We start from the raw sequence: 22,464 nt of genomic DNA on the forward strand, positions 1-22,464 counted from the left end.
TTAACACAACATACTGAGACCCCCCCCAGACTAGTTAACACACCACACTGAGACCCCCCCCCCAGACTAGTTAACACACCACACTGAGACCCCCCCCTCCAGACTAGTTAACACACCACACTGAGACCCCCCCCCCCTCCAGACTAGTTAACACACCACACTGAGACCCCCCCCAGACTAGTTAACACACCACACTGAGACCCCCCGCCCCCCCCCAGACTAGTTAACACACCACACTGAGACCCCCCCCCACTCCAGACTCTTAACACAACATACTGAGACCCCCCCCAGACTAGTTAACACACCACACTGAGACCCCCCCCCCCAGACTAGTTAACACACCACACTGAGACCCCCCCCCCCCCAGACTAGTTAACACACCACACTGAGACCCCCCCCTCCAGACTAGTTAACACACCACACTGAGACCCCCCCCCCCCTCCAGACTAGTTAACACACCACACTGAGACCCCCCCCCCTCCAGACTAGTTAACACACCACACTGAGACCCCCCCCAGACTAGTTAACACACCACACTGAGACCCCCCCCCCCTCCAGACTAGTTAACACACCACACTGAGACCCCCCCCACCCAGACTAGTTAACACACCAAACTGAGACCCCCCCCTCCAGACTAGTTAACACACCACACTGAGACCACCCCCCCCCCAGACTAGTTAACACACCACACTGAGACCCCCCCCCCTCCAGACTAGTTAACACACCACACTGAGACCCCCCCAGACTAGTTAACACACCACACTGAGACCCCCCCCCCAGACTAGTTAACACACCACACTGAGACCCCCCCCCCCAGACTAGTTAACACACCACACTGAGACCCCCCCCCCTCCAGACTAGTTAACACACCACACTGAGACCCCCCCCCCCCAGACTAGTTAACACACCACACTGAGACCCCCCCCCCCCAGACTAGTTAACACACCACACTGAGACCCCCCCCCCCCAGACTAGTTAACACACCACACTGAGACCCCCCCCCCCCCAGACTAGTTAACACACCACACTGAGACCCCCCTCCCTCCAGACTAGTTAACACACCACACTGAGACCCCCCCCCCAGACTAGTTAACACACCACACTGAGACCCCCCCCCCCCCAGACTAGTTAACACACCACACTGAGACCCCCCCTCCAGACTAGTTAACACACCACACTGAGACCCCCCCCCCTCCCAGACTAGTTAACACAACACACTGAGACCCCCCCCTCCAGACTAGTTAACACACCACACTGAGACCCCCCCCTCCAGACTAGTTAACACACCACACTGAGACCCCCCCCCCCCAGACTAGTTAACACACCACACTGAGACCCCCCCCCCTCCAGACTAGTTAACACACCACACTGAGACCCCCCCCCCCAGACTAGTTAACACACCACACTGAGACCCCCCCCCCCCAGACTAGTTAACACACCACACTGAGACCCCCCCCCAGACTAGTTAACACACCACACTGAGACCCCCCCCCAGACTAGTTAACACACCACACTGAGACCCCCCCCCTCCAGACTAGTTAACACACCACACTGAGACCCCCCCCCCAGACTAGTTAACACACCACACTGAGACCCCCCCCAGACTAGTTAACACACCACACTGAGACCCCCCCCCAGACTAGTTAACACACCACACTGAGACCCCCCCCCCAGACTAGTTAACACACCACACTGAGACCCCCCCCCCCCCAGACTAGTTAACACACCACACTGAGACCCCCCCCCAGACTAGTTAACACACCACACTGAGACCTCCCCCCCCTCCATACTAGTTAACACACCACACTGAGACCCCCCCCAGACTAGTTAACACACCACACTGAGACCCCCCCCCCCAGACTAGTTAACACACCACACTGAGACCCCCCCTCCAGACTAGTTAACACACCACACTGAGACCCCCCCCCCCAGACTAGTTAACACAACACACTGAGACCCCCCCCTCCAGACTAGTTAACACACCACACTGAGACCCCCCCCCCAGACTAGTTAACACAACACACTGAGACCCCCCCCTCCAGACTAGTTAACACACCACACTGAGACCCCCCCTCCAGACTAGTTAACACACCACACTTAGACCCCCCCCCCCCCAGACTAGTTAACACACCACACTGAGACCCCCCCCGCCCTCCAGACTAGTTAACACACCACACTGAGACCCCCCCCAGACTAGTTAACACACCACACTGAGACCCCCCCCCCCCAGACTAGTTAACACACCACACTGAGACCCCCCCCCCCCAGACTAGTTAACACACCACACTGAGACCCCCCCCCAGACTAGTTAACACACCACACTGAGACCCCCCCCCCTCCAGACTAGTTAACACACCACACTGAGACCCCCCCCCCTCCAGACTAGTTAACACACCACACTGAGACCCCCCCCTCCCAGACTAGTTAACACACCACACTGAGACCCCCCCCCCCTCCAGACTAGTTAACACACCACACTGAGACCCCCCCCCCCCTCCAGACTAGTTAACACACCACACTGAGACCCCCCCCCCCCCTCCAGACTAGTTAACACACCACACTGAGACCCCCCCCCCCCCAGACTAGTTAACACACCACACTGAGACCCCCCCTCCAGACTAGTTAACACACCACACTGAGACCCCCCCCCCCAGACTAGTTAACACACCACACTGAGACCCCCCCCCCCAGACTAGTTAACACACCACACTGAGACCCCCCTCCCCCCAGACTAGTTAACACACCACACTGAGACCCCCCCCCCCAGACTAGTTAACACACCACACTGAGACCCCCCCCCCCAGACTAGTTAGCACACCACACTGAGACCCCCCCCCCCAGACTAGTTAACACACCACACTGAGACCCCCCCCTCCAGACTAGTTAACACACCACACTGAGACCCCCCCCCCCCCCCCCCAGACTAGTTAACACACCACACTGAGACCCCCCCCCCCCCCATGTTTTTATTAAAAGACAACTAAATATAAATGTAAAAATGGACCATTTCAAAGCATGCTGAGTATCTTTCGAATGAGCTCTGCCCCTAATCAAGGTTTTGTCTAGAAAGGAGACAGCTTTTGTCAAAATTTATTTTTCGTAGCAGGTTTAGGAGAATATACGCAGAAGGTTAGCAGAATTAACGTAGGAGGTTAGGAGAATTAGGTTAAACTGTATCCCATCTAGACATGAGCCCGAAACAAGGGCATTAATAATACCCAGTATGCATTGTAGTTCATTTAGGTATGTTCATTTTCACATATACATTTACATTTTGGTCATTTAGCAGACACTCTTATCCAGAGTGACTTACAGTCAGTGCATTCAACTGAGGTAGATAAACAGCAACATATCACAGTCATAGCAAGTAAAATGCTTCAGTAACCGTTACTGAGAATGTTGTTGCTGTTTGGGCCGGCTACTTGCAAATGTATTTCTGTATTTTATAATACAAAATACATGTATTTTAATTAAATACATTTCAAAATACAAGTATTTTGTCGTTTATTTTGATACATTGATCTTTATGGTATTTTGTAATTGTATTTTGTAATTGTATTTTCTTATTGTATTTTGTAATTGTAAAGTACTTAAGTAAAAATACTTTAAAGTACTACTTAAGTCGTTTTTTGGGGTATCTGTACTTTACTTTACTATTTATATTTTTGAAAACTTCTACTTTTACTTCACTACATTCCTGAAGAAAATAGTATACTTTTTACTCCATACATTTTTTCATGACACCCAAAAGTATTCGTTACATTTTGAATGCTTAGCAGGATAGGAAAATTGTCAATTTCACACACTTATCAAGAGAACATCCCTGGTCATCCCTACTGCCTCTAATCTGGCAGACTCACTAAACACAAATGCTTCATTTGTAAATGATATCTGAGTGTTGGAGTGTGCCCCTGGCTATCCATAAATTTAAAAAAAACAAGAACATTGTTCCATCTGGTTTGCTTAATAAAAGTAATTTTAAATTATTTATCCTTTTACTTTTGATACTTAAGTATATTTAAAACCAAATACTTTTAGACTTTTACTCAAGTAGTATTTTACTGGGTGACTTTCACTTTTACTTGAGTCATTTTCTATTAAGGTATCTTAACCTTTACTCAAGTATGACAACTGGGTACTTTTTCCACCACTGGGTTGTAGGGCAGATGTGACGTCAGCTAGCGAACAATGCTAACTACCACTAAAGAGATACAGTGTGCTAATTTAATGCTAATAGCATTATATTCCATGAACTGATTTACATTACATGATGTCTGTGCCACTAACAGTAAATACCATTTAGCATACGCTTTCATCCTAAGGGACTTGGCATATTGAGTGCAGTGAATACATAATTAGTGTGTGACCCAAGCGGGTCTTCGCTGGCATTGCTAGTGCCACACACTGACTTTCAAAGAACGTTTTTGAAAGCTAACACATCCATTAACATTAACTGTTAATGCTAATGAATGCTAACTTCCTTCCGGATACAGGAACACGCATCACGTCCTTCTCCCAGGCTGACCTGGCCTCCCGCAGTGTCCAGTACGTTCACACCAGCGAAGAAGAGAAGCACGCAGACGAGTTCTCCTTCATTGTGTCTGACGGGGCTAATGAGGTACACACACACACACACACACACACACACACACACACACACACTATCGATAATGTCCCTCTCTAATGCAGCCTAATGAGCAGCAGAAGTGCTTGAGCAAACGTGAAAAGATCGTCTGGCCTTCACGATTGGCTGACCGCTGTGCGTAAAAGGTCGTCGGGCCGTGTCACGATTGGCTGAACGCTGTGCGTGTGGTGTTATGTGGAGCTGCTGGTCCATTCTGTTCAAGTTGGTTTTGTGTCATTAAACATTTGATCAGGATGTTTACGTGTAAAGTATCAGATCATCCCATCAGATCCCGCTGTTGTATCTTTACCACTACTGTACCCACCAGGATATGATTGCTCCTGTGGTGAGATTACGTTTTCTGTGTATGTTGTGATGTTGTGATGGGTGGCGCTGAGGTTGTACATATCATTCTCTATTTTAAAACACTGTACAGTAGGTTACTGTAAAACAAGGATACAATGTTCTGCATGGCCTAAGAACAACTTCATTGAAAAGTGTTGCACACAATGATCAAATCAAATGTTATTTGTCACCTGCTTCGTAGACACAAGGTAGAGAGGTAGAGAGAGAGGGAGGGAGAGAGAGAGAGAGAGAGAGAGAGAGAGAGAGAGAGAGAGAGAGAGAGAGAGAGAGAAGGAATAAATCACAGTGAATAACGAACAAAACTAATGAGTAAAAATAACATGGATATATATACAGGGAGTACAGTACCGAGTCGATGTGCAGGGGTACCAGGTAATTGATGTAGATATGTACATATACTGTAGGTAGGGGTAAAGTGACTAGGCAACAGGATAGAAAATAGACAGTAGCAGCAGTGTATGTGGTGAGTGTGAAAGTGTGTGTGTGTGAGTGTGTGGTGTCAGTAGTGTGTGTGTGTGTGTGTGTGTGTTGTGGTGTCAGTGTAAGTACTGTATGTGTGAATGTGTGGTAGAGTCCAGTGTGTGGGTAGAGTCCAGTGTGTGGGTAGAGTCCAGTGTGTGGTAGAGTCCAGTGTGTGGGTAGAGTCCAGTGTGTGGGTAGAGTCCAGTGTGTGGGTAGAGTCCAGTGTGTGGTAGAGTCCAGTGTGTGGGTAGAGTCCAGTGTGTGGGTAGAGTCCAGTGTGTGGGTAGAGTCCAGTGTGTGGGTAGAGTCCAGTGTGTGGGTAGAGTCCAGTGTGTGGGTAGAGTCCAGTGTGTGGGTAGTCCAGTGTGTGGGTAGAGTCCAGTGTGTGGTAGAGTCCAGTGTGTGGGTAGAGTCCAGTGTGTGGTAGAGTCCAGTGTGTGGTAGAGTCCAGTGTGTGGGTAGAGTCCAGTGTGTGGGTAGAGTCCAGTGTGTGGGTAGAGTCCAGTGTGTGGGTAGAGTCCAGTGTGTGGGTAGAGTCCAGTGTGTGGGGTAGAGTCCAGTGTGTGGGTAGAGTCCAGTGTGTGGGTAGAGTCCAGTGTGTGGGTAGAGTCCAGTGTGTGGGTAGAGTCCAGTGTGTGGGGTAGAGTCCAGTGTGTGGGTAGAGTCCAGTGTGTGGGTAGAGTCCAGTGTGTGGTAGAGTCCAGTGTGTGGGGTAGAGTCCAGTGTGTGGGTAGAGTCCAGTGTGTGGTAGAGTCCAGTGTGTGGGTAGAGTCCAGTGTGTGGGGTAGAGTCCAGTGTGTGGTAGAGTCCAGTGTGTGGTAGAGTCCAGTGTGTGGGTAGAGTCCAGTGTGTGGGTAGAGTCCAGTGTGTGGGTAGAGTCCAGTGTGTGGGTAGAGTCCAGTGTGTGGGTAGAGTCCAGTGTGTGGGTAGAGTCCAGTGTGTGGTAGAGTCCAGTGTGTGGTAGAGTCCAGTGTGTGGTAGAGTCCAGTGTGTGGGTAGAGTCCAGTGTGTGGGGAGAGTCCAGTGTGTGGTAGAGTCCAGTGTGTGGTAGAGTCCAGTGTGTGGGTAGAGTCCAGTGTGTGGTAGAGTCCAGTGTGTGGGTAGAGTCCAGTGTGTGGTAGAGTCCAGTGTGTGGGTAGAGTCCAGTGTGTGGGTAGAGTCCAGTGTGTGGGTAGAGTCCAGTGTGTGGGTAGAGTCCAGTGTGTGGGTAGAGTCCAGTGTGTGGGTAGAGTCCAGTGTGTGGTAGAGTCCAGTGTGGGGGTAGAGTCCAGTGTGTGGGTAGAGTCCAGTGTGTGGTAGAGTCCAGTGTGTGTGTGCATAGAGTCAGTGCAAGAGAGTTAGTTCAAAACAGGGTCAATGCAGGTAGTCTGGGTAGCCATCTGATTAGCTATTTAGCAGTCTTGTTTAGCAGTCTTATGGCTTGGGGTGGAAGCTGTTCAGGGTCCTGTTGGTACCAGACATGGTGCGCTGGTACCGCTTGCCGTGCGGTCGCAGAGAGAACACTCTATGGCTTAGGTGGCTGGAGTCTTGTTTTAAAAATGTGGGCACCGCCTGGTATAGAGGTCCTGGACGGCAGGAAGCTTGGACCCAGTGATGTACTGGGCCGTCCACACTACCCTCTTTAACGCCTTGCTAATGATAATTATTACCTACCAGCAACTACCTGCATTAACCTTTTTGACAGTGTTCCCTCTGGATGTTCCTCAGATAACAGTGTTCCCTCTGTATGTTCCTCAGATAACAGTGTTCCCTCTGTATGTTCCTCAGATAACAGTGTTCCCTCTGTATGTTCCTCAGATAACAGTGTTCCCTCTGTATGTTCCTCAGATAACAGTGTTCCCTCTGTATGTTCCTCAGATAACAGTGTTCCCTCTGGATGTTCCTCAGATAACAGTGTTCCCTCTGTATGTTCCTCAGATAACAGTGTTCCCTCTGTATGTTCCTCAGATAACAGTGTTCCCTCTGGATGTTCCTCAGATAACAGTGTTCCCTCTGTATGTTCCTCAGATAACAGTGTTCCCTCTGGATGTTCCTCAGATAACAGTGTTCCCTCTGGATGTTCCTCAGATAACAGTGTTCCCTCTGGATGTTCCTCAGATAACAGTGTTCCCTCTGGATGTTCCTCAGATAACAGTGTTCCCTCTGGATGTTCCTCAGATAACAGTGTTATGTATGGTGTCTTTAGGTTGATAACAGTGCTATGTATGGTGTCTTTAGGTTGATAACAGTGTTCTGTATGGTGTCTTTAGGTTGATAACAGTGTTATGTATGGTGTCTTTAGGTTGATAACAGTGTTATGTATGGTGTCTTTAGGTTGATAACAGTGTTATGTATGGTGTCTTTAGGTTGATAACAGTGTTATGTATGGTGTCTTTAGGTTGATAACAGTGTTATGTATGGTGTCTTTAGGTTGATAACAGTGTTATGTATGGTGTCTTTAGGTTGATAACAGTGTTCTGTATGGTGTCTTTAGGTTGATAACAGTGTTATGTATGGTGTCTTTAGGTTGATAACAGTGTTATGTATGGTGTCTTTAGGTTGATAACAGTGTTATGTATGGTGTCTTTAGGTTGATAACAGTGTTCTGTATGGTGTTTTTAGGTTGATAACAGTGTTATGTATGGTGTCTTTAGGTTGATAACAGTGTTCTGTATGGTGTCTTTATGTTGATAACAGTGTTCTGTATGGTGTCTTTAGGTAGATAACAGTGTTATGTATGGTGTCTTTAGGTTGATAACAGTGTTATGTATGGTGTCTTTAGGTTGATAACAGTGTTATGTATGGTGTCTTTAGGTTGATAACAGTGTTATGTATGGTGTCTTTAGGTTGATAACAGTGTTATGTATGGTGTCTTTAGGTTGATAACAGTGTTATGTATGGTGTCTTTAGGTTGATAACAGTGTTCTGTATGGTGTCTTTAGGTTGCCCAGACGTTCTACATCACCATCCGGCCGGTGGATGACTCCCTCCCCCTGCTGGTGGTTCCTGGTATGAGGGTTCAGGAGGGGGTCAGGAAGACCATCACTGAGTTTGAACTGAAGGCCACCGACGCTGACACAGAGGTAGGCTGGCAGACTGTCCAGCCACTACACACACCTCACTACACATAGTCACAGACACAGAGGTAGGCTGGCAGACTGTCCAGCCACAACACACACCTCACTACACATAGTCACAGACAGAGAGGTAGGCTGGCTGGTCAGTACTATTAGCCAGAGGTAGGCTGGCTGTCTGTTCCCTACATACCTGTAATGTTTTAATCACTACACACACCTTCAGTGTTTTCATTATAACCAGAGGAGCAATAAACTAAGAGTGAAATGAACAGTTGCTTTGACTGAATGCCATTGTGTATAGAGCTAAATAGTAGCAGAAAGTACTAGAAGCTATTTGAGCTTTACTTGGGGTGCTATATGGACCAGATGAAGAAAAATAAACTAATTTCAAGCTCCTTGATTATGCTAAGTCAAGGCAACTTCCAGTTTAGAAATTCAAATCAGCATGCCAGACTGTTCCTAGGGCTGCGTTGCCAGACTGTTCCTAGGGCTGCGTTGCCAGACTGTTCCTAGGGCTGCGTTGCCAGACTGTTCCTAGGGCTGCGTTGCCAGACTGTTCCTAGGGCTGCGTTGCCAGACTGTTCCTAGGGCTGCGTTGCCAGACTGTTCCTAGGGCTGCGTTGCCAGACTGTTCCTAGGGCTGCGTTGCCAGACTGTTCCTAGGGCTGCGTTGCCAGACTGTTCCTAGGGCTGCGTTGCCAGACTGTTCCTAGGGCTGCGTTGCCAGACTGTTCCTAGGGCTGCGTTGCCAGACTGTTCCTAGGGCTGCGTTGCCAGACTGTTCCTAGGGCTGCGTTGCCAGACTGTTCCTAGGGCTGCGTTGCCAGACTGTTCCTAGGGCTGCGTTGCCAGACTGTTCCTAGGGCTGCGTTGCCAGACTGTTCCTAGGGCTGCGTTGCCAGACTGTTCCTAGGGCTGCGTTGCCAGACTGTTCTGAGGGCTGCGTTGCCAGACTGTTCTGAGGGCTGCATTGCCAGACTGTTCTGAGGGCTGCGTTGCCAGACTGTTCTGAGGGCTGCGTTGCCAGACTGTTCCTAGGGCTGCGTTGCCAGACTGTTCCTAGGGCTGAGTTGCCAGACTGTTCCTAGGGCTGCGTTGCCAGACTGTTCCTAGGGCTGCGTTGCCAGACTGTTCCTAGGGCTGCGTTGCCAGACTGTTCCTAGGGCTGCGTTGCCAGACTGTTCCTAGGGCTGCGTTGCCAGACTGTTCTGAGGGCTGCGTTGCCAGACTGTTCTGAGGGCTGCGTTGCCAGACTGTTCCTAGGGCTGCGTTGCCAGACTGTTCTGAGGGCTGCATTGTCGTAGTCTTGTCGCCCTCAGTAAAGTAGCCATGATTAAACTCTTAATGGACAATATCTATCACTAAACTGTTCCATTCTGACACAAATGCCTAAACATAACATAAAGAAATGGAAACAATGACTTCTCTCTTTTCCCTCCCTCCCTCCCTCCCTCCCTCCCTCCCTCCCTCCCTCCCTCCCTCAGGAGGAGTCCATCACCTTCACCATAGTCCAGACTCCCCGCCACGGCACCATTGAGCGGACCAACAACGGACAGCACTACCGTCAGACCAATAGCTTCACTATGGATGACATCTACCAGAACAGAATCAGCTACAACCACGATGGCTCCAACTCACTGAAGGACAGATTCACCTTCACTGTAGCTGACGGGACCAACGTCTTCTTTATGGTGGAGGAGGCGGGCAAAGAGGTGAGGAGAGGAGGGTGTGTCTCTCTCTCTCTCTCTCGGTCTGTCTCTCTCTCTTTCATAACTCCCTCTTCCTGCCTCTGTCATTGTGTAGGTGTTGACGGCTGCACCACAGAAGTTTAAAATAGACATTCAGCCAGTGGATGATGGAACACCTCGTATCGTCACAAACCTGGGTCTGCAGTGGCTGGAGTACATGGACAACAAGGTAAACACCATACTATATAATACCATGCCATACCATACCACATAATACCACACCATACCACACGCTCTTATCCAGAGCGACTTACAGTTAGTGAGTGCATACATTATTTTTTAATTTTTCATACTGGGAATCGAACCCACAACCCTGGCGTTGCAAACGCCATGCTCTACCAACTGAGCTACATCCCTGCCGGCCATTCCCTCCCCTACCCTGGACGACGCCGGGCCAACTGTGCGCCGCCCCATGGGACTCCCAGTCACGGCCGGCTACGACAGAGCCTGGATTCGAACCAGGATCTCTAGTGGCACAGCTAGCACTGCGATGCAGCGCCTTAGACCACTGCGCCACTCAGGAGTACACCATACCATATCATACCACATCATATAATACCACACCACACCACACCATACCATATCATACCACATCATATAATACCACACCATACCATATAATACCACACCATACCATATAATACCACACCACACCACACCATACCATATCATACCACATCATATAATACCACACCACACCACACCATACCATATAATACCACACCACACCATACCATATAATACCACACCATACCATACCATATAATACCACACCACACCACACCATATAATACCACACCACACCACACCATACCATATAATACCACACCATACCATACCATATAATACCACACCACACCACACCACACCATATAATACCACACCACACCACACCATACCACACCATGTAATACCACACCACACAATACCATATAATACCACACCACACCATACCATATAATACCACACCACACCACACCATATAATACCACACCACACCACACCATACCATATAATACCACACCATACCATACCATATAATACCACACCACACCACACCATATAATACCACACCACACCACACCATACCACACCATGTAATACCACACCACACAATACCATATAATACCACACCACACCATATCATACTACTACCATACTAGTGCACTACTTTTGACCAGGCCCATGCTAGTCACCTGCTACTAGGTTTCACAATTTTCTGTCATTGTGGGTATGCACTTGTTTACAATAACAACATACAGTGTAAATATAGGAAATATTTTATTTTACATAATGAAGGACAATTTGATTGTTAGGTAATTAAATATTTTGGGAAAATGCTGTGTGCAACTATAATGAATATACTGTGACTTTGTGCGCTAGCCTCTTTTGCCAGTCTTTTGCCATCAGTAGTAGTGACCCGTCACACAGCAGGCCTATCTGCATTCCGTTTGTGTTACGCTACCTCCCCCTACTGGTCTTTGATGGAGTAACATATGGAATTTAATTAAACCCCGTCTCTCACGTTGATTTCCAGAGCACTATACTATGTATGTGGTTTGAGGAGTTAGCCAGTTAACTTTGGTCTACTCTGAGTTCAACTCGGGATAACCACGAAAGTGTCTCACCTTTTAGCCAGGTACATTTATATGGCAACGAATTTTCAGAACTAACCTGCTCCGGGGCATCCTGAATGAAGTGTCTGGGCCGCAAGTTGAAGACACTAACAACATATTTGATTAATCAAATCAAATGTATTTGTGTGTTAAAAATATTAAAGTTAAAATACTAATTACATTACACATTTAGTAATGACATAATGCATTTCAAACTTCACGCACAGTAAAATGTTTGTATGACTTAAAAATATATATTTTATCGATAGAAGTGGGGAAAAAGGTGCTCGTGCTTTGATAAGCACACCAAAGATGGCATTAATGATAAGCAATAAAATAAAGACTGCACTTCTAAAAGCCTATTTCACACCATATCCTGCTGAATGTGCAAGATAACTGTTCTTTCATTTTGATCTCGACATAAATGAAAACGCGGCACTGATTCGCGCATGGATGAATGTTTCAGCATTGTCGCAATGAAAGACTTCGGCGTTCGACCAGCCACGTGCCCAATCACAAGCCTGCTAGGCTGCTGGAGTTAGCAGCAGGCAGATGAGCAATATCCACCAACGGAGTATGGATGAAGCCTGAGCTGGAATGTGAAGCCAACTGCACTGCAGCTGGCTAACTGCAGCTGGCTAACTGCAGCTGGCTAGCTTTAGAAAACCTTAAGTAGATCGTAGCATACGCCTCTGGACAATAAACTTTATTGATTGATTGATTGATTAATGTATTGCCTGACTGACTGACTGACTGACTGACTGGTTGCTTGCTTGTATGTTTCATTGACTGACTAACTGACTGACTGACTGTCTGACTGATTGCTTTTTATTTCTAGACTATAACTGATTGATTGATTGATTGACTGACTGACTGACTGAGTTGTATTACTAGACTATAACTGATTGATTGATGGATCGAGTGATTGATTGACTGACTGAATTATTGATTGATTGACGTTGCAGGCCACCAACCTGATCAGTAAGAAGGAGCTGTTGACCATGGACCCGGACACGGACGATGGTCAGCTGGTCTATGAGGTCACAGCAGGGCCTAAACACGGCTTCCTGGAGAGCAAACTAAAGCCAGGTGCTCCTATCACCTCCTTCACACAAGGTATGGTTTGTGTGTGTGTGTGTGTGTGTGTGTGTGTGTGTGTGTGTGTGCACAGGGCAGTGCACAGAACTTTCACTGGGCAGGAGCTCAAACTGGAACCCCCCCCCCCCCCATCACTTTAAAAAAACAAAATTCTAATAATTAAGATCCCTAAATTCATAACATACCAAATGCGTCTGTGGCAACACATTATTTTATTTTCAGCGTAGGCCTATTTATTTCTCCAACACCAACGCTCACTCATCACAAATCATAACAACCTAGTTACAGTGCCTCCTAATGACATGATTGACATGGGGAAAGGAGGGCGGGCTATCAGGTGATTATTGACGTTGATGATTGATGTAAATCTGCTAGTTAGCTAGTTATCTACTGATTGTGATTAATCTTTCATGCTCTTAAATAATAACTTAAGATAATATTCATAATTTTCTAACTCAAGATATATGGCTGGCTGGCTAGTGGCTTGTGTGGATATTTTAGTATATGACGGTTAGTTAGAGTTTAGACTACCTGTGTTGCTGCTGCCGACTGAGGAAGTTGGGTCTGAGCGAGGGTCGTTGAAGCAGCCGCTCCTCTCTGTGTTTCTGCCTCTCTCTGCTGCCAGACCGAATGTTGATGATGAGGTAAATCAAGTGATATGTTAATCACGCGTTATGCTGCTGTGGCAATACTGTTAATATTTCAACTAGGTAGCTAGCTACCGTAAAACCTCAATTAAACGCGAAGTCTCAAATAGCGGCCTGTCCCTTTTAGTAGCCGGGCAATGGCATTTCAGGAAAATAAACGCCTATTTCATGTTTACGAGGTTAACATGAAATACCATGTATTGTTTACGAGGTTTAATGTTTGATTTCACATTAAATAATTCAGTAATGACTCAGAAAAATTATTGCAATCATCCGTTTTTTATCGCCAGTAAGAAACTGCTAGCCTTTGGCTGCTAACAGCTGAAAACTGCTAGCTGAGAACTGCAAGCTAACTGGCGAGCACAAAAACAGCCAACAGCTTCGGGAGTACAGAACCCTAGAAATCAGACAGTCGCCCTCTAGTGGCAAAAGTAAGAACTGACGAAAATGCACAGTCGAATAGGACAATAATTATTCTGTCAAGGAAAAGTTTTTTTTTTTTTTGAAATAGACACATTATAACACATTATAACACAGTGCAGAAAATTAAGAAATGTAGTAAAATGCTGGAAGTGAATGCTGAAATTAAACAATTAACTATGCATGGGAGGCTGGGAGCCATTTATGTGTTGTTGTAGGTTTTATTTCTTACCTGTTAGCTAGTGATAGGTAGTAGTCTCGGAAACCCCAGACCTTGAGCAACAGCACTAGGTTTGGGGAGGATGTCAGATTCTCTTGGACAATTCGGGAAGAAAAACAATTCTGGGGAGGGTCCTCTTCAGACAGAAAACTCCCCCAACAAATCACGAGTTTCGGTAGGCGGACCAAGCCTGAAAAATCAAACTCTTTCCATAGGATATCTCAGAACGTCGCGATTCGAAACCAAAGTTTGCAGGCAAAACCTGCAGGGGTTTAGTAATAGATGATGCAAACTAGCAAAATGCACTCATTAAAAATAACCTTTGCATTTTCCATCTCGCTAGCTAGCTAGCTACTACTTTGTGTCTGGCAGGGATGTTTACGCTAGGGCAACAAGTGGAAAAGGCGATAATGTCACCGGATAAGGCAGTGACGGGTCGTCCCTGTTCCAACTCCTCTCTGTCCCAACTGGACGTGTATGCTGGAACATTGGTACATTGTGGGAGGCAACCCATCTGTCTAGAGAGATAGATAGTGATAGTGATGCTAGGCCTATTTGAAACATCCCCATTTCCTGGCAATGTTTACCTGCCAGATTCAGAAGTTTGAAAACCCCATTCGATTTTTTTGGGGGTTGAAAACCTCATAACATTTTTGCCCAAAGTTTAGAAGAAAAATAAATTAAACTGAACATAATTTATATGTTGTTTTATTTTATTTTGTTTTGTTTTGGTGTCGAAGATAATAGTTTCAGTATAGTTGTAGTTTTTCAAACGTGCTTCTTAATTTTTTTTCTTCAGTTTACTAAATTGTTTTTACATGATTTGATGATTTCACATCATTATTGACCACAACCACACAACTACTGACCACAACCACACAACTACTGACCACAACCACACAACTACTGACCAAAACCTGTTTTAGTTTCAGTTTTAGTTTACTATAATAACCTTTGACCTTCACCTAAAAGGGGACTTGGTGAGTGGGAGGACAAAAGGGCATGTACTGGGCACAGGTTGACTCCTCCTACCTGTACACGTGCCTGGTGTACTCACCAGAGTGACCAAACAAAACATTCAATCTGATCATTTTCTTCTTCTTCAGTGATTTCTGCAAACAATTATTTTCTATGACGGACGTCTTACAGTTTGTCCCTTTAACGTAAGTAATGTTGTTCTAACGTCGTCCTAACATTGTGTTAACTTCGTCCCCTGCCCTCCAGCCGACATTAACCTGGGCTTGATCCGCTACGTGCTCCATGAGGAGAGCGTGACAGAGACCATGGACAACTTCAAGTTCCTGGTGAAGGACAGCAAGCCCAACGTTGTCTCTGATAACCTCTTTCATATCCAGTGGTCGCTCATCAGCTTCCAACACAGGAGGTGAGAGAGACATATTTGCTGTCGCAAGTATGGCCCAGAGATTTTTCCTTGGAATGGGGAGAAACTTCAGGCTCTTCCTGAACTAATTCAAAAATGATCGTGAAAAACATGTGTATGTTTAAGACTTCCATCTTCATGGGTTGGGCTGCTTCAGGATCTGGCCGCAGTTTTACGCAATTCCCTCCTCTCATTGGCCACAAAGTCCATTTCAGCTATTGTACTGTAATTGTATCTCTCAAAGCTATATGTCTATGTGACTGAGGCCATCTCTGTTCCCCTCCCATACAGCTACAACGTGAGTGAGAAGGCTGGCACGGTGTCGGTCACAGTGAAGAGGACGGGCAACCTGAACCAGTATGCCATCGTGCTGTGTCGTACGGAGCAGGGCACTGCCACCTCTACCTCCAGCGTGGGCTCTCGTCCCGGGCAGCAGGACTATGTGGAGTACGCTGGACAGGTACGGGCAACACTACACTGGCATCGCCACCTTGGCATTGCCAATTAAAGGTACCGGGCATTATTATACAGAGGATACTAACTTGAGATAAGGTTAATCGAGTCTCATTGGTAAATCAAAGCACTTTTTTCCCTACACAGATTTGTTTTTTTCTTTCCTTTTCTCTTCAGCTTAGATATGCAGATTTGTGATACAATATAAAAGCACAACAGGATAAATGAGACATTTCATGTACATTGTGTGTAGACGAAAAGGCCACACAATGTGAAACCTCTCTACTCTCTCTCTCCTCCCCCCAGGTCCAGTTTGACGAGCGGGAGGACACCAAGGTGTGTACCATAGTGATCCAGGATGACAAGGTGTTTGAGGGCGTGGAGAGTTTCCAGGTGGAGCTGAGCATGCCCGTCTACGCCCTCCTGGGTCAGGTGACCCGCGCCAGCGTCAACATCAACGACACTGAGGACGAACCCACGCTGCAGTTTGACAAGAAGACCTACCATATCAACGAGAGTACCGGCTTCATACACGTCCCCATAGAGAGGAAAGGTATTAACCCTAAACCTAACAAACTAGTATGTACATAACCTTACCCCTACCATGTCAACCAGTACCGTCTTCATACAGGATCCAATAGAAAGGAAAGGCAAGGAGGATACTAACCCTAAACCTATATGGAAGGTCCAAAAATGCTATCTGGACATGAACCCCTGAAGGTCCAATAATCATATCTAGGAGGACCAAAAAGTCCAAGAATGTTATCTGGGACCCCAAGGTTCAAGGATTCTAGGATCCTATCTGGGGGGATCTTGAGCACCCCACCACAATATCTGAAATTCAATTAAAAAATACTTGTATAATAAACAATGGCCAATTTTCAATTGAGGAAGTGATTGAATTGAACATTTGATTGACCTCATTGACCCTGTTCAGGAGGGCAACCCTAATCCATTCTTCTCCTCCCTCTCCCCCTCTTCCTTCCCTCCTCTCTTCCTCCTCCCCTCTCCTGCCTCCCTTCACCCCCACCTCTCCATGTTCTCTCCCTTCCTTCACCCCCACCTCTCCATGTTCTCTCCCTCCCTTCACCCCCACCTCTCCATGTTCTCTCCCTCCCTTCACCCCCACCTCTCCATGTTCTCTCCCTCCCTTCACCCCCACCTCTCCATGTTCTCTCCCTCCCTTCACCCCCACCTCTCCATGTTCTCTCCCTCCCTTCACCCCCACCTCTCCATGTTCTCTCCCTCCCTTCACCCCCACCTCTCCATGTTCTCTCCCTCCCTTCACCCCCACCTCTCCATGTTCTCTCCCTTTACCCCCACCTCTCCATGTTCTCTCCCTTTGCCCCCACCTCTCCATGTTCTCTCCCTCCCTTCACCCCCACCTATCCATGTTCTCTCCCTCCCTTCACCCCCACCTCTCCATGTTTTCTCCCTTCCTTCACCCCCACCTCTCCATGTTCTCTCCCTCCAGGTGACACCAGCAGTACGGTCTCAGCTCTCTGTTACACGGTCTCTAAGTCAGCTAAGGGTAGCAGTCTACACGCCCTGGAGTCTGGTTCTGACTATAAGAGTCGAGGTATGACTGGTGACAGCAGGGTCATCTTCGGCCCCGGCGTCTCCATGTCCACCTGCGACGTCCAGCTCATCGATGACAGCGAATACGAACTCTCCGAGGAGTTTGAGCTCCGACTATCGGACGCCTCGGATAACGCCCGCATGGGTGATGTTAAAGTGGCGAAGGTGGTCATTGACGGGCCAAATGATGCTTCAACGGTATCCCTGGGCAACGCTACGTTTACGTTCAGTGAGGACGCCGGTGAGAGATTATATAGGCTCACAACAAGTTATAAAGACGTATAAGCAGTTATTAAGCAGTATACCTGCAGGAAAGTGTTACTGAGATAGTTATATCTCTAGTGACTTTACAATCTACAACCTCAGATTTTGGGTTATGCTAGAGCAGGGATGGGAACTCCAGTCCTCGGGGGCTGGAGTGATGTCACACGTTTTCCCCATCCCCTAGCAAACACAGCTGATTAAACTAAGCTGATGATCATGATTAGTTGATTATTAGAGTCAGGTGTGTTAGCTGGGACTGGGGCAAAAGTGTGACACCAATCAGGCCTCCGAGGACTGGAGTTGCCCATCCCTGTGCTAGAGTAAAACAGTTTTATTAAGCTCATAAGGTATTTCTAAGTTCTATTCTTCAAGAATCAATAGATATACTGTATATCAATGCTTGAATTAACCATTGGAGAGCAGGAAGTATATCTAACCTCTGACCTCTAACCTTAAACCCCCTAACATCTGACCCTTGACCTCCAGGCACCATAGAGATTCTGGTGTTGCGGCAGGGGAGTGACCTGTCGTCGGTGACCTCTGTGTGGTGTGCCACACGCCCCTCTGACCCTCCCTCAGCCACCCCCGGGGTCGACTACATCCCCTCCTCCAAGAAGGTGGAGTTCAAAGCTGGCAAGACTATGGAGGTAAAGAAGAGAGGCATCTTTTTTTATTTACCTTTCTTTTAACGGGGAGTCCCATTGAGACCAAGGTCTCTTTATCAAGGAGTCCCATTGAGACCAAGGTCTCTTTATCAAGGAGTCCCATGGAGACCAAGGTCTCTTTAACAGGGAGTCCCATTGAGACCAAGGTCTCTTTTAACAAGGAGTCCCATGGAGACCACGATCTCTTTATCAAGGAGTCCCATGGAGACCACGATCTCTTTATCAAGGAGTCCCATGGAGACCAAGGTCTCTTTATCAAGGAGTCCCATGGAGACCAAGGTCTCTTTATCAAGGAGTCCCATGGAGACCACGATCTCTTTATCAAGGAGTCCCATGGAGACCAAGGTCACTTTATCAAGGAGTCCCATGGAGACCAAGGTCTCTTTATCAAGGAGTCCCATGGAGACCAAGGTCTCTTTATCAAGGAGTCCCATGGAGACCACGATCTCTTTATCAAGGAGTCCCATGGAGACCAAGGTCTCTTTATCAAGGAGTCCCATGGAGACCAAGGTCTCTTTATCAAGGAGTCCCATGGAGACCAAGGTCTCTTTATCAAGGAGTCCCATGGAGACCAAGGTCTCTTTATCAAGGAGTCCCATGGAGACCACGATCTCTTTATCAAGGAGTCCCATGGAGACCACGATCTCTTTATCAAGGAGTCCCATGGAGACCAAGGTCTCTTTATCAAGGAGTCCCATGGAGACCAAGGTCTCTTTATCAAGGAGTCCCATGGAGACCAAGGTCTCTTTATCAAGGAGTCCCATGGAGACCACGATCTCTTTATCAAGGAGTCCCATGGAGACCAAGGTCTCTTTATCAAGGAGTCCCATGGAGACCAAGGTCTCTTTATCAAGGAGTCCCATGGAGACCACGATCTCTTTATCAAGGAGTCCCATGGAGACCAAGGTCTCTTTATCAAGGAGTCCCATGGAGACCAAGGTCTCTTTATCAAGGAGTCCCATGGAGACCAAGGTCTCTTTATCAAGGAGTCCCATGGAGACCAAGGTCTCTTTATCAAGGAGTCCCATGGAGACCACGGTCTCTTTATCAAGGAGTCCCATGGAGACCAAGGTCTCTTTATCAAGGAGTCCCATGGAGACCAAGGTCTCTTTATCAAGGAGTCCCATGGAGACCAAGGTCTCTTTATCAAGGAGTCCCATGGAGACCAAGGTCTCTTTATCAAGGAGTCCCATGGAGACCAAGGTCTCTTTATCAAGGAGTCCCATGGAGACCAAGGTCTCTTTATCAAGGAGTCCCATTGAGACCAAGGCCTCTTTATCAAGGAGTCCCATGGAGACCAAGGTCTCTTTTAACAAGGAGTCCCATGGAGACCAAGGTCTCTTTATCAAGGAGTCCCATGGAGACCAAGGTCTCTTTATCAAGGAGTCCCATGGAGACCAAGGTCTCTTTAACGGGGAGTCCCATGGAGACCAAGGTCTCTTTATCAAGGAGTCCCATGGAGACCACGGTCTCTTTATCAAGGAGTCCCATGGAGACCAAGTTCTCTTTATCAAGGAGTCCCATGGAGACCAAGGTCTCTTTATCAAGGAGTCCCATGGAGACCAAGGTCTCTTTATCAAGGAGTCCCATGGAGACCAAGGTCTCTTTATCAAGGAGTCCCATGGAGACCAAGGTCTCTTTATCAAGGAGTCCCATGGAGACCAAGGTCTCTTTATCAAGGAGTCCCATGGAGACCAAGGTCTCTTTATCAAGGAGTCCCATGGAGACCAAGGTCTCTTTATCAAGGAGTCCCATTGAGACCACGGTCTCTTTATCAAGGAGTCCCATGGAGACCAAGGTCTCTTTATCAAGGAGTCCCATGGAGACCAAGGTCTCTTTATCAGGGAGTCCCATGGAGACCAAGGTCTCTTTAACAGGGAGTCCCATGGAGACCAAGGTCTCTTTATCAAGGAGTCCCATGGAGACCAAGGTCTCTTTATCAAGGAGTCCCATGGAGACCAAGGTCTCTTTATCAAGGAGTCCCATTGAGACCACGATCTCTTTATCAAGGAGTCCCATGGAGACCAAGGTCTCTTTATCAAGGAGTCCCATGGAGACCAAGGTCTCTTTATCAAGGAGTCCCATGGAGACCAAGGTCTCTTTATCATGGAGTCCCATGGAGACCAAGGTCTCTTTATCAAGGAGTCCCATGGAGACCAAGGTCTCTTTATCAGGGAGTCCCATGGAGACCACGGTCTCTTTAACAGGGAGTCCCATGGAGACCAAGGTCTCTTTATCAAGGAGTCCCATGGAGACCAAGGTCTCTTTAACAGGGAGTCCCATGGAGACCAAGGTCTCTTTATCAAGGAGTCCCATGGAGACCACGATCTCTTTATCAAGGAGTCCCATGGAGACCAAGGTCTCTTTATCAAGGAGTCCCATGGAGACCAAGGTCTCTTTATCAAGGAGTCCCATTGAGACCAAGGCCTCTTTATCAAGGAGTCCCATGGAGACCAAGGTCTCTTTTAACAAGGAGTCCCATGGAGACCAAGGTCTCTTTATCAAGGAGTCCCATGGAGACCAAGGTCTCTTTATCAAGGAGTCCCATGGAGACCAAGGTCTCTTTAACGGGGAGTCCCATGGAGACCAAGGTCTCTTTATCAAGGAGTCCCATGGAGACCACGGTCTCTTTATCAAGGAGTCCCATGGAGACCAAGTTCTCTTTATCAAGGAGTCCCATGGAGACCAAGGTCTCTTTATCAAGGAGTCCCATGGAGACCAAGGTCTCTTTATCAAGGAGTCCCATGGAGACCAAGGTCTCTTTATCAAGGAGTCCCATGGAGACCAAGGTCTCTTTATCAAGGAGTCCCATGGAGACCAAGGTCTCTTTATCAAGGAGTCCCATGGAGACCAAGGTCTCTTTATCAAGGAGTCCCATGGAGACCAAGGTCTCTTTATCAAGGAGTCCCATTGAGACCACGGTCTCTTTATCAAGGAGTCCCATGGAGACCAAGGTCTCTTTATCAAGGAGTCCCATGGAGACCAAGGTCTCTTTATCAGGGAGTCCCATGGAGACCAAGGTCTCTTTAACAGGGAGTCCCATGGAGACCAAGGTCTCTTTATCAAGGAGTCCCATGGAGACCAAGGTCTCTTTATCAAGGAGTCCCATGGAGACCAAGGTCTCTTTATCAAGGAGTCCCATTGAGACCACGATCTCTTTATCAAGGAGTCCCATGGAGACCAAGGTCTCTTAATCAAGGAGTCCCATGGAGACCAAGGTCTCTTTATCAAGGAGTCCCATGGAGACCAAGGTCTCTTTATCATGGAGTCCCATGGAGACCAAGGTCTCTTTATCAAGGAGTCCCATGGAGACCAAGGTCTCTTTATCAGGGAGTCCCATGGAGACCACGGTCTCTTTAACAGGGAGTCCCATGGAGACCAAGGTCTCTTTATCAAGGAGTCCCATGGAGACCAAGGTCTCTTTAACAGGGAGTCCCATGGAGACCAAGGTCTCTTTATCAAGGAGTCCCATGGAGACCACGATCTCTTTATCAAGGAGTCCCATGGAGACCAAGGTCTCTTTATCAAGGAGTCCCATGGAGACCAAGGTCTCTTTATCAAGGAGTCCCATTGAGACCAAGGCCTCTTTATCAAGGAGTCCCATGGAGACCAAGGTCTCTTTTAACAAGGAGTCCCATGGAGACCAAGGTCTCTTTATCAAGGAGTCCCATGGAGACCAAGGTCTCTTTATCAAGGAGTCCCATGGAGACCAAGGTCTCTTTAACGGGGAGTCCCATGGAGACCAAGGTCTCTTTATCAAGGAGTCCCATGGAGACCACGGTCTCTTTATCAAGGAGTCCCATGGAGACCAAGGTCTCTTTATCAAGGAGTCCCATGGAGACCAAGGTCTCTTTATCAAGGAGTCC

The 22,464-nt window shown here is 47.5% G+C and overlaps 1 protein-coding gene across 1 annotated transcript in view; it reads left to right on the top strand.

Annotated features, from left to right (window-relative positions):
- LOC311144418 (extracellular matrix organizing protein FRAS1-like) overlaps positions 1 to 22,464 on the top strand; it is a gene marked incomplete at both ends in the record, with an annotated part of 83,685 nt that overhangs the window by 39,359 nt on the left and 21,862 nt on the right. Inside the window, 10 exons of the mRNA XM_084180426.1 lie at positions 4,494 to 4,618; positions 8,374 to 8,514; positions 9,993 to 10,220; positions 10,312 to 10,425; positions 12,838 to 12,988; positions 15,482 to 15,641; positions 15,930 to 16,098; positions 16,398 to 16,644; positions 17,566 to 17,910; positions 18,420 to 18,580. Coding sequence (XP_084036552.1) covers positions 4,494 to 4,618; positions 8,374 to 8,514; positions 9,993 to 10,220; positions 10,312 to 10,425; positions 12,838 to 12,988; positions 15,482 to 15,641; positions 15,930 to 16,098; positions 16,398 to 16,644; positions 17,566 to 17,910; positions 18,420 to 18,580 — 1,841 coding nt within the window. The remainder of the gene's footprint in view (positions 1 to 4,493; positions 4,619 to 8,373; positions 8,515 to 9,992; positions 10,221 to 10,311; positions 10,426 to 12,837; positions 12,989 to 15,481; positions 15,642 to 15,929; positions 16,099 to 16,397; positions 16,645 to 17,565; positions 17,911 to 18,419; positions 18,581 to 22,464) is intronic.

Source organism: Coregonus lavaretus, assembly GCF_964263955.1.
Source record: "Coregonus lavaretus genome assembly, chromosome: 17".
In the NCBI taxonomy this organism is placed as follows: domain Eukaryota; kingdom Metazoa; phylum Chordata; class Actinopteri; order Salmoniformes; family Salmonidae; genus Coregonus; species Coregonus lavaretus.